General features: G+C 40.3%; 1 protein-coding gene across 3 annotated transcripts in view; it reads right to left on the reverse strand.

Moving 5' to 3' along the window:
- TMEM241 (transmembrane protein 241) overlaps positions 1-13,021 on the reverse strand; it is a 55,796-nt gene that overhangs the window by 25,888 nt on the left and 16,887 nt on the right. For 2 of the 3 annotated variants that reach the window (XM_040547851.1, XM_040547850.1), the window contains exons 9-13: positions 11,456-11,501; positions 10,474-10,509; positions 4,444-4,478; positions 3,095-3,164; positions 274-367 (exon numbers count right to left, since the gene is read on the reverse strand). In XM_040547851.1, coding sequence (XP_040403785.1) covers positions 274-367; positions 3,095-3,164; positions 4,444-4,478; positions 10,474-10,509; positions 11,456-11,501 — 281 coding nt within the window. The remainder of the gene's footprint in view (positions 1-273; positions 368-3,094; positions 3,165-4,443; positions 4,479-10,473; positions 10,510-11,455; positions 11,502-13,021) is intronic. The other variant, XM_040547852.1, reaches the window with a different exon arrangement.

A 13,021-nucleotide genomic window follows, 5' to 3' on the forward strand; every position in this document is an offset into this window, starting at 1 on the left:
GTATTGATTTGTAATACTTGAAATCAGCAGGCCAAATCCTCAGCTGCAGTAATCAGCACAGCTCCACTGAACTCAGTCTATACACAGCATTTTGCCTTAGCTAACAATCCTGACTTACTAAGCACCTGAACAATATTTGTTGCCTGAACCCTTTGTGCAGGTTGCATGGCCAGGCTCTGCGAGCGTCAAATAGGAATAGCATGGGAAACTATGGAGATGCAGGACTTCCTTTGCCCTCCCGTGAGATGCATGGATCTGCCATCTTTCTCTTACCTTTGCAAGGAAACTCCACGCTGCATATTGCCCTGAGGTTGTGCTGCTTTTTAGCTTCACTGTGTGCAACATCAGAAAGAATCCCAGCAGCCCGCTGCAAAGGATGGGGAAAGCTTGTTAGCAAAGTCTCTTAATTTCAGCTAAGCAGTCTCTTACAAGCATCTCAGTTCTAACACGGGACTGAACAGGCACCCTTCAAGCAGTGTTAATCTTATTTGGAGAAAGCAAACTGGTTGACAACAGCTTACATTATATCCAGCAAATCTGGGGTTTTGTTCAGTCAGTGACTAGAGTCTGAGTAAAGCAAGTCCGATGGTCTTATGGTTGGTCTCCAATGCACTTGCATAATCAGAAAAGTAGAGATTATTGGAAACATGAGGTCAAATATTTAACTTGAGGCACTGAAACAGCTCTGAATAAAGGCAATGCTAATTTCAACAGAAACCACAATTTTGGCAGGTAACTCACTCCAGCCTCCACAGAGGTTCAACTGAAAAATAACCATTGGAAGCTTTCTGCCTGAGTTTTCGAGTTGTTTAAACTTCATGAAGCCTAAATTCCAATTAAAAAGTCAAATACCTCTCTACCAGATAACAGATAGACTCTAGAAGACTCAATAGCATTAGGAACAGAACACTCCAAAGCCCTGTGCTGGAAATAAAGTTAATTTTGATTCTCAAGTCACAGAGGACAATAGTCCATCCTGTAGCCAAGGCTACTCTAGAAGGAACTGTTCCACATCTCACTGGACCTCATAAAGCTGACAAGCTTTGGCTCTGGATTTTTTTTTCCCCACTTGCAACATACTTAAAGCCTACTGGCTGTGAACAGTGAAATAATACAAGCCAGCAAGCAGGGAATGGAAAAGGACTTCAAAATACACGTGGCACAAATCACTAGGTGGCTGGTTACGAGGCACAGGATCTTACAAAGTACTGTGGGAAACGGCATGGGAAAAGAGATAGGATCCACAGGGGGCACACGCGGCGAGGCAAAATGTGCCTTGTTCCTTGGTCGGTGTGCTGTTCTTGGCAGCTGATGGCCCCCCTGCAGTAGCAGAAAGGGTAGAAGATCGTGGCGCCCCAGGTTAGAAGTTCCATGCTGGGCTCTGACACCTGAGTCAAGTGCTGCTCCCTGCTCAGGGCATGTGGAAAATCATTTCTCAGCCACATGTCAGTGCAGGTGGTTTTGATACACCAAGCAGTAGGGTAAGATAACTGCTGAGGAGTAGGAGGTACTACAATTTCTTACGCTTAGGCATAACACAAGACCCCAAAGGACTACCTGCTGTGCCTGTAGCCAAGAAAGCAGATGATGCTTTAGTGATAAAAGAACCAAACAGCTGCCAGTTGCAGAGGATTAAGTACCGAGCAGGAGAGCATCCCACCCTGAGAAATCAGTGAGTTCAATACAGCAGCACTGCCCAAACTTCTGAAAGTTCAGTAGCTGGCTAAAGTTTGTTCCATACCTTCTGCCCTGCTGAAAAGTGCTTTTAGTCAAAGTGATTTGACGGCATTTCATGTAATTCAGGCATAAAAAGTGAAACAAGTAATTATCATACCTGAAATACTGATGTCACAATTAAACACCATTTTATTTCATTAAACAAATGGAGCACTTTGTACCTAACTTCTAATGCTTCAGACATTCTGCACAGGTGGTACATTTAGCCCCACCAGTTACCCTTTAAATTGTGCAGGTTTTCCATCAAGTCCTTTACATCTACAAAACACCACATAGACAAGATGCGGGTAAGCAACTTGTTTCTCCATCAATTCCTTTCCAATTATTTTAGAAAAGTGTAGTGTACAACGCTATCTAATGTGTGTACTGAAGCTGGGGCAATGGAAATAGAAGCAGGAGGCTACATCAGTGGTAAAATTGTATTGAAGTAAAAGAGAAGTATGTCTGGGCTAGCTAAATATCCATTAGTGCCTGAAGTTACATTTGTCTTCAAGAAGAAACAGATTTCACCAGCTATTAAGGAACAAGTTATTTGATAGCTAACTGCAATTTGTTTGTAGTAGGTACAGTCCACTCTTGAAAAAAAAAAAAAAACAAAACACTTTTGTACCACCAAACTACAGAGGAATTATTTAACAATCATTTTTAAATAACACCTTTTCACAGAGAATCCAGATATAAATAAGAAAACACATAACAATCAGGAAACATTTCCATCATCAGTTAGCACGAAAACATTTTTCCCTCTCTAAAAAGAGAATACTTCCATTAGACAAAAGACTGGAGAGGAAGGACAGGAATAAATTATATGAGATAATTAAGACCTATGGAAAACATTTATGTTGTCCTGTGAGAATTACATTACAGGACAATGAACTTTTGCTACTCGAAATAAAGGGATGCTTGTTAAAGCTTTTCCCTTTTACCCTCAAAAAACGTTCTGCCAAGTAACAAGATGTACAAGCAAATAAATCCATGTACACCCGTGCAGTGCTGAAGACTAATACTTTGTAATCTCTGCAAACAGCAAGTTTAACAAGTGCTAATCCAACTTGGGAAGCATTTAAGAGATTGCTATTTATCAAAGCTTTGCTACACTAGGTAAGAACTACTTTGCTGGTGACTGGGAACTCTCCGGGTTCACTCAAACAATCACATTTACTTCGTTTGCACAAACTTTAGCACATTTAAATCTTATGCCTTCAAATGCATACCCACAGATACACATTCTCTGCAGTTTTATTGGCTTATGCCAGTAGAAACTAGGATAGCTCCAATTTTTTTTTAAACCGAGAGCCAAGGCTGGAATTCAACAGTAATTTGAAAACATTCACATGTCCTGTTACAGAAAGGTTACCTGGCGCAGCAACTGCTATGAAATCTGTAGAAGTACAAGAACGGAAAGTCCAAGGCACTGAAGAGATCACCTGAGGGACAAAGCAATACACTCAGTGGAACACAGGAAAAAAAAATTACCACTGTTACAAGCAGGGAACAGCAATTATACGAACATTACTAGTTTAACATTCCTTTGAGCCTTTACAGCTGGCTGACTTTTCATTTGTGATGCTTTCCACATTTCTAGTGTGCTTAATGATTTCTCTCTGACCTTGACTCCAGCCAGTCCCTGCCTTTGGTTGAAAAGGAGAAAAAGGACTATACAAAATGTAAGAATATTCTTTGGTAGCATATGGATGATCCTGCTGAAACAACAGTTGCCAGTGGCTAGACATGCATCGCATCCACTTCCTTCAGAAGGTTGTGATGATTCCTGTTGAAGCAACAGGAAACACAGATACATGTTGGCTGCTTCTTCCTCTGGAATTTGAACTCTGTCACACAGAACAAGTCAAGAGGTTTGAGAGAGTTCTCCCAGATCCAGGCAGAGCTCTCAAGTACTTGCATTTCCAGGAACCTGGGCCCTGGTTAATCTTAGCAGCAACAATTCCTGGGACTCCTCCGTCCCTTGGGCTCTACAGATGCAGATGCAGCTCCATCTTTCACTTTTTGAAACGCAGGCCTATTTTCCTTAGCATTTCTGTCTATCCTGGTGGGAAAATGCTATATACACAATACGAACCACCAGTCAAAAGGGGGAATTCAAGTTTACTTAAATGTTTTTGGCTTTATTTTTCTGACTGAGCAAGCATTCTACTGAAAGCAACAGACAGACATCTTTATCCTTCTAACTGTTAAAACGCCTGTACGAGAGCAATATTTTCCACCATCAAATATTCGGTTTCTTCCATTTTAGCCTTTGATCTTTTGCTACTTCAAATCCTGCCACAGGCTTAAGGGATGGAATACACCTCATGAAAACAACAAAACAAAATCTTTGCATAGCACTGAGGGAAATGCAGAGAAGGAAGCTCAGATCTATTGGGAGTGCTGGAGCACTGCTCTCAAGAGGACATGTTCAGTAAGGGAACCTTTGTTCTTTACCATGTACCACCTCAAAAGCTGTTGTTTGTTGTCTGCCCTATGATGCTTCTTTGCAAAGGGCAGTTAAGAAAGATATTACCAAATATCAAACACAAATTACAGCGTCAGGTACCTTCCTCTCTTCTTCCTACAAAATACCTTATTATCAGTCATACTGCAATTGAATTCCACAGCTAACTTCTACAGGGTCTGGCTTCTAAAAACTTGCACGAAAAGGAAAGGCACTACAGAAGCCTAAAAAAGGAGCAACTCAAACCACTTTACCTGCTGGATGGGACGCGGAGGCCAACAACACCACACTGAAAAATAAAAAAAGATTAATTATATATTGCAGTAGTTGTGACATGGCCCCAACATTATGAATTGACAGCTTTGCAATTTTTTTTCATAGTGAAACTTATTTCAGTTATGTAGAATAAATGAGGCATAGATAATAATACTAAAAAAGGTAGTTGGAAAAGAATCTCCAGGGCTGCCACCTCTAACTTGCAACAGGGCTATTGCCAATAGTTGATCATGTCCTCTGTCTTGGGTGGCTCTGCCTGAAAATGCCAAGTCTCAGAAATCTGCCAGCATGGAGATTCCACACCTCTCTGGGTGACTTGCTCCAGGGCTACCCTACCCTCCTAACAAAGAGGTTTTTCCCTGATGTCCAGTTTGCAAATCACTAAAGCTACAACTTATGGCTCTCGTTCCACGTTATACTACCAACTTCTCCTTAGAAGAGTTTGGCTAGATCATCCGGGTCCTTTGGGGACCCAGGAGTTGGACTCAATGATCCTTGTGGGTCCCTTCCAACTCTGATACTCTATGATTCTATGATTCCATGACCTCTAACTGCCTTTCAAGAAGGTGTAGGCGTTGTTAGTCTCCTTGGTCTCCATTTTGACATTCTCAACAAGATGAGCTTCTTCGAACCCTCCTTCTAGCAGGCCATGTGCTCTAGGTCCCTAACACTGTCAGTAGCCCTGAGCTTCTGTCTTCAACTGGGAAGCCCAAAACTGCACAGAGCATTCCACCTGCAGCCTCCGCAACACTGATAATGACTTCTGTCAATCTGATATGCTCCTAACATAGCCCAATTTGCCATGAACATACACTACCGCCCTAGGTTGATTTAAGCATTCCCTGTTACTCCTCAAGCCCTTTGTAACATAGCTCCTATTCAGTCAGACGGTGACACTGAGACAGAATCTAGATGGAACTACAGATTTGAGTGACCCTCTCTCCAAGGACGAATTTCAACAGCGTGCACAAATGTCTTCTTTGTAGGAATGTCCATATGTTGTATAAGAGAGTTAAATACCCAGTCCTATGCATGCAGTTGTACACGTGCTGCACATTCATGCCCAAAATGTTAACTGGAAAAAGAACAAATGCTGCCATTAAACAAGTTGAAAAACATGCATGAAAACGAAACAAAGTACCAGCCCAAATGATACACACTTTTTACAAAGATGCAAGTGAACAAGAAAATCATCTGTGACTAGTTCTTTAACTGGAGAATTACTTAAGACTTCTGAGATCCTACATGGTCTTCTTGCTCTGAGTTTGTAGCACAGGCTGTACAGAGCCTCCTTCAGCACTGTTGATTCTTCCTATCAATTTATATTTTTTTTCCCCAAAACTTTTTTTATTCCTCAGTGTTTCAAAGTTTAAAAGGCTACAGAAACATATTCTGGAGCATTATAGGATGGGAGAAATGAGTATGTCTTCCAAATCAGAACTAGAGCTTCCTACAGACACCAACACACATCCATGTTGAACACAAGGGACAAGAAAGAGAAGGAGAAAAGAATATCTGGAGAAGCCACTTCCCTGAAAAGTAGCAAGCACTGCACTTAGGAAGGTGAAAAGACATTCATTAATATTGTGAATGGTAAAGCTAGGCAGTTTCCCTTGCTAATTACCAGTGATTCTTACAGGTCACTGGGCACAGTAATAGCACTGAAGTATAAACCCAGCCAGTAGAAGGACACGTGATGAAAAGTTAAGGCAGAGAAAGAGCTGGAAATGGTTCCCAGCACACATGATGGCTAGAAAATGTTGCTTGCTGTAAATGAGTGACCTCAGGTACTCATTATTGACTGAATAAGACAGACAACAGGGGACTGGAAGTAAAACTATCACCACTGATGAGAATTATGACTAACCTGTGTTTCTCCACTTTTGCTTTTTGCATTATTACTTTTAAAACAAAATAACAGTGAGATCGGGAAAAGCTCTAAGACAAACTTCCTTCTGCAACCAAGAGGGATTGATAACCATACCAGACATCCCAGGCCGCAATCCAAAGAAAACATGGAGAAGGTTTTGTTTTCGTCCTTGTAAAGTGAAAGGAAGGTTAAGGCACAAGGGTTAGATGGCATTAAAGCTGTACTGTAACTCTGCCCTGAACAGAACATCAGTAGAAAAGACAGGAATATGTTATAAAACCCGATCAGGGATCCAGGAATTTCCAGAAGGACAGCCTGAACCTCAGGCCACAGCAGGATTCCCACGCAGGGCTTCTTCTGCTCCTCTGGTCTTCCCCTGTACCCACTAGTGTGGGCTGGGTCACCTGTGGTTTTCTGTCTAACCAAAAAGAGGTTTTGCCAGCAAGGAAAGTAACTTATGCCTGCAAAGCTGCCTCTTCATTGCGGAAAATCTACTGTAGCTAATCTGTCACTTCTGTAAATTAAAAAAGCTCTTTTACAGCCAGATATAGTTTAGTTGCACAGAATAAAGCCTTTCCCCGTATCTTCAACGGTACCATTTATTCACCATTTGAAAATCTCCTGCCTTAAGTCTTTGCTTTCTCTTCACTGGCAACTGCGAGGTTACCTTGTGAACAAATACCAAATAGTAAAAGATATTGAGATATACTGAAGCTTTCTTCCAAGTTCACCCCAAGAAGGAACATATCTCTACCTGCATCATCATAGGAGAAAGCCCAAGACAAGCTGCAACCCACTTCTAAGACACATTATACATCCCTCCACATGCCAGGTAGACATTTCTACCCCCGCCTCACACTAGCCTTTGCCAGCTGGCTGTCGAGAGAAATCTGGCTCCTGCCTTGGTGAAAAGTAAGTGACTGGAAAGGAATAAAAGAAAACGCAAGATTACTGGAAAAACAAACAAACAAAAAAAAACAGCATAACAAGTAGGAAGTATCAGAAGCACAAGAGTCAGAATGCAGTGAAATACATCACTGTGGTAAAAGAGGGTGTTGGGAACAAGACTGGAGGATCAGAGGGACAACAAAAGGGAGAGGGATGAAGAGGAGGATTGGGCTGGGCACAAAGAAGCAACATCACTCCTCCCTTCCCTACACAGCACAGCTCTGCTTTCCTTTCCCTACGTTTGTCCCTGGCCAGGCTCCCTCTTAAAAATCCCCTGAATAATCATGCTGTAAGTGATGAAGTAAGAACACCACCACACTTTCATCATCAACAAGTATTTCTTCAGATCTGGAAAGTTCCTGTCCATATACATTTGCTAACACTCTAACTTAAGATGTTCTCCCCCACAAAACTGTTTCAGATTTTAAAATGAGAAACAGAGCTTACAAGGACAGCACATGTTAGGAGACTGCTAATTTCAGCTGCACCTCTGGAAGCATTCAACAGAGCCAATACAGTTATTTTTTCTTAAATTTAAATACATGTATTTATAATCCGACATATTGGCGCAATGTTACACCCAGTTGCTTGGGACAGAGCTTTTAATCTGCTCCATCCAGGCAGTGCCTCCACACAGAGCACAATTTTGGTTTTGCACTGACAGAAACAGTTTGAACAGACCCTATGATGACAAAAACTACTTGGCTGTGTTCACACAGCTGCTTTCTTTTCTCCGCACAGCCACATGTCAGCCGTTTGATCTAGTTAGAAATAAGAAGCTACAAAGGCCTACTGATAATAGCGCTAACAGGGGGACATTGCACTAATACCGCTCTAGGAAATTCCCTCGCAGAAGCTCATACAGACAAGACCACCAGTAGATGTTGCTGTCCTGTCTCAGAGATGGAACCAGGATCCTGTCACGGCCAAAACAGTCCTTGAGAGGAAGCAGCATGCTAAATCACAAAATGCTGGGTACCCTCTGCCAGAGATAAGCACATTTACAGTAATTCTGAGCTAGAACTGCCCATAAGAATCACAGAACCTTTAAGGTTGGAAGAGACCTCCAAGATCATCTGGTCCAACCATCCCCCTACCGCCCATGTCACCCACTAAACCGTGTCCCTAAGCACCACGTCCAACCTTTCCTTGAACACCCCCAGGGACGGTGACGCCACCACCTCCCTGGGCAACCCGTTCCAATGCCTGACTGCTCTTTCTGAGGAGAAATGTCTCCTCATTTACAACCTGAACCTCCCCTGGTGCAACTTGAGGCTATTCCCTCTTGTCCTGTCACTAGTTATCTGCAAGAAGAGGCTGAAGAAGTCTGCACTCATCCAGAGTAAAAGGTCTTCTGTTCAGTGCCATTTAGAAATACTTTTGACTGTTTCCTACAGAAATTAAGTCCTTGCAACAACACCGTGTGTCTGTCAGCCATCTTACATAGCTCTCAAACATGCTGACCAGCTTCACACCACTGTGCTTCACAGTTCCTTAGCTGAGAAGCTTCGCCTTTTCAAAATCCTCTACAACCATAATCATCCTTTCCATGTAATGTGGAACTCCTGCTCTCTGCTGGACACAACTTCACAGACTTCAAAGGATACCATCAGCTAACATCATACAGAACATAGATCTCACTTCTCAATCGAAGCTGCAAAATTAAGACCTTCAGCCAAAATCTGAATAAAGGTCGAGGCCCAAATGCAGTTTTCAGCTAAAATGACAACCAAGAGCCATAGTTGGGCAGCTGACAAGTGAAAAAAAAAACAACTGATTTTACTGCTTGTGTAGTGATTCTTCCTTCAACATTAAACATACGGCTATAATTCATTCAAGACTTCATGGATTATCTCTGTACATAGCAACACATTTGCAAGCTCCATGACTAACATTCTTCAAAACAGTTCAATAAATACAACTACCTCCTTTCAGTAAAATTGATTTGCTTTGCACTTCACACTAAATAGGAAACAACAACTGACTTAAAACAAGAACCTACTTCAGGCAAATTGATATTCAGGTACTGTCAACACATGGGACCTTGGTGAACAGACACTGGACCCATACAAACCCCAAGTGGCCTGCGTTACTTTTTCTTTTTTTTTTTTTAATGGAAATAGATCTGATTGGGCTATGATAGAAAGAGATACATGGTGTTATGCTGATGATGCTCATAAGATAAATGGGAACCTAAGTTAAGTAACTATCTTACACCAGTGTCCCTGATGTGTTCCTGCCAGGCATCTTTAACGAGGTCAGATTAAAGCACACATCCATCTAATCAAATGGACAAGCACTGCACTTTTGCTATGCTTATTCCTAACTTCTGTTCTGTGTTCCACTTCCGCCCTGACTAATTTATGTATTTCAGTCCCTTTGACCACCTTTCTTCCTTAGAGCTCCGCATCCATACTCCAGAGCATTCCCATACAACTTTAGTTACCATTCTAAGAAAAGAGGTCAATATATACAAGCAGATGTGATAATGGATGGAGAAGGATCTAGTAGTCTCTTTACACCTTACTTCAAATAAAGCCTTACAGAAATCTAGTGGAAACCTTACACACTGAATGCTCTAGCTTATATAGCTCTTTGGGGAAAGGACTGATTTGTTCCCAAATAAAACAAAAAAAACCACACACACACACAAAAAATAATGCAACCAGGGGACTCTGGTCTGTGACTCAGGCTCTTTTACTAACTACAAAATAACAAGCCAGTTTTATATCTCCAAATCAGAAAAACAGCTAAAGGTCTGAATTACTCAACCCCACTAATGGCACTCTCAACAATCAGTTACTGCTCATGTTCTTTGCACGTGGTACTTTTATAATCACTGCCTCTCCCTCTGGCAATTTAGTTTAAGTTTGATTTTCTGTGGTGGAGATTTTGCCAGGGAGTTACTCAGTAAATATTATTTCTGGAAAAGATGGATCACTTGTGCACATGGTGATTAAAAATTCGTAATTAACACCTCGTTACCTCCCCAGGTGTATACTGGCATGCCCACCTACAACCAGAGCCAAAACCATGCAGCTGCTAAGCCATATTCTTCCAATGAACGTCCTGCTAAATAAATACATTTAAGTAGTGGTAGCTCTGAGTTTCCTAAACAAGACATGGTTAAAAATGAAGACATATACTACAGAAAAACAACAACAGTGTATCAAAAGCTTATTAGTTTTACCTGAATACATAATTGATGTACTGTTGGTCCAATTCACTAGGAGAGGAGAAAAAAAAAAAGTGTTCTTTTAGTAATGCCATTCACTTGATATAATAGATCAGTATAGGTAGTAGTATTATAACACTGTAATGTTGCAACATATTTGCATTATACATGTTATAATTATATAGCATACTTATAATATTATAAACAAACTATTAATATCATAATATTAATCAGCATACTAACCTACACAGCTTTTGCACACTATTTCTGTTGTTACTCTGTCAACGGGAGTCTCATTGAAAGTAAAGATATGGTGAGTTTGACCAAAATTTAGACCCTTTAAACAAAGATGGAAAATTGTTTTGAAATAAATGAGCCTATCCATACCCTATACACATGTTGCACACATACACTTAATATGCAGTGGCAACACACCCTTCCCTATACAGACAATTGCAGATTATAGACACCACAAATATGTCATGTGAACAATGCACCTGCTTTCAAAACTACTGTATGGTTGAAGGTCTGGTGTGCAAAGCTGTTGCAAAGTCTCAAGGTTTTAAGTTATTCAGACATTCACATCCTGCAACAACTCACCAGCTGTTAAACACTTTTGAGATTGTATCCCATTGGGAGACACTGACAGAGACAAACCTTGCAGCTTTCAAGTCTAACACAAACTAACATTTCCTCTTAATGCCAGTGCCAGTAACGAGGGGATATTTTTCCAGGATTGAGTCATCATCCTTTGATAACGGACTGTTTAAAACTAATTCAGTGTTTGCATTAGCAGTATAAATATCAATAACTGCATGGTATTCTTAAGATCATCAACAACAAGGCTCCTCTTGTAAAAGTCATTAACGATTAAACAAGAGTGATCCAGTTCATCCTGATAAAGCAGAGATCCCTACAGTTTACCAGACTGCTACATAGATCAACCCTCTTTTGATAGTAATCTCCTTCTTTTTAAAAAAATATGAAAACACAATACCTGAAAGAACTAGGTTTCCATAACTTGTGAAATACTTTGTAAGCCCCTGCAATTGAAATGATGTGCAATTACCATAGCATGCAATCATTCTGACAAACAACAGCTTATCTGGTCATCGGTGCTGACAGATGTGGAACCCCTCTAAATTACAGTTAGAAACACAGCACAAAGGATACATAAATCATGAGTAAAATCAACCTATCGCTTCAAATTAATGGTTTTCGAAGTGTTATCACCTCAGATTACTGCCATTATGACATATTGCTGCTAGTCCTTCCAAAGAGATGACTTCTAGCTCATGGAAACTAAAAAATGGGGAGGGAAGTACAAACATGTATGCAAATGAAGTACTGAAGAATCCATTCTTCCCATTTTTCACCATTTTTCTGGGTAACTTCTATGATGTGTTCATCTATGTAGGCTCCTATAGCTGTTGGTTCTGAGCCATTTTTGCTCTTTACAGTTCTCTCAGCTCTAGGCTCTCCAGGCTTTCTACCATCTATCTATCTTTACCTACTCACCTCTTGGTTAGCTCCCACTTCTATTTTGGGAAAGGCTTTAAGCACTCAAGTAAGGAATAACACAGCTTCAGGCTCTACTTCTTTAGACCTCTTTACCTTTTTCCCCCCCTTTTACCATTTCTCTTCAAACCAAGCTGAAAGGCAAAACATGTACTTCCTCTATGTTCTATTGGACTATATCCAAATTATGTGATAAGTTAGTTCACCTGTTCACCCTTTCTCTCAGCATCATTATTTTGTGTTAGTTGATAGAAAATGCAATTACATAAAAACTTCAACGGCTACATAAACAGCTTTCTCTCAGAAATAAGCAAAATGGAAAAAAGATGTATTTTGAGCATAAACATTATGTTGTCACTTCCTACATATTTCAACAACACAGATTAGGGCTCCTGGAGGTTCTAAGCAGCGTTCCACCTCTGGTCTAGCAATGCTTTACAAAGGAAACAACTATGAAAGCAGTAACATCACTAGTTACAGCAAACAAGTAATTGAAGTGAAAAATCCGTAGACTGTTGTTTTATCTAAACGAGCAAATGTTTACCATATGACATTTCCTAAAGAAAAAGTAATACTTCTTATCTGTATACAACTTTTTTTAGCATGCAATCTCTAGACCTCCTTAGACACAAATACATATAAACACATAACCTCTGACCTAAAAAATTTACAATAGGAATACACAAAATAAAGAAGGAGTCATCCCTGATTTGCAGACAAGACTTAACATACGAATGAGTCACTCAGTCTTACAGCAGTTCTAAAAAAGTTCTACAAATCCCTTACAATCCAACTTAATGTTACAAATATCCTACTTAAATATCACTGCTCGTGTTTTCTTCAGATTTTTTAGGTCTGTTTTTAACTTTTCAGAGAATTATTATTATTTATTCAAATTAATGTTTAATCTGAAAAAGACAAAATTAAAACATACAAATACCGACAGGTCATGCAACTCTTTTTTGTTTATTTTTTAAAAATACATATGATTGCATCAAAAACACCAACATTTCAACACCCTTCCTCTGGGAACATATTCCATGAT

Source organism: Cygnus olor, chromosome 2 (genome assembly GCF_009769625.2).
Source record: "Cygnus olor isolate bCygOlo1 chromosome 2, bCygOlo1.pri.v2, whole genome shotgun sequence".
Lineage (NCBI taxonomy): Eukaryota > Metazoa > Chordata > Aves > Anseriformes > Anatidae > Cygnus > Cygnus olor.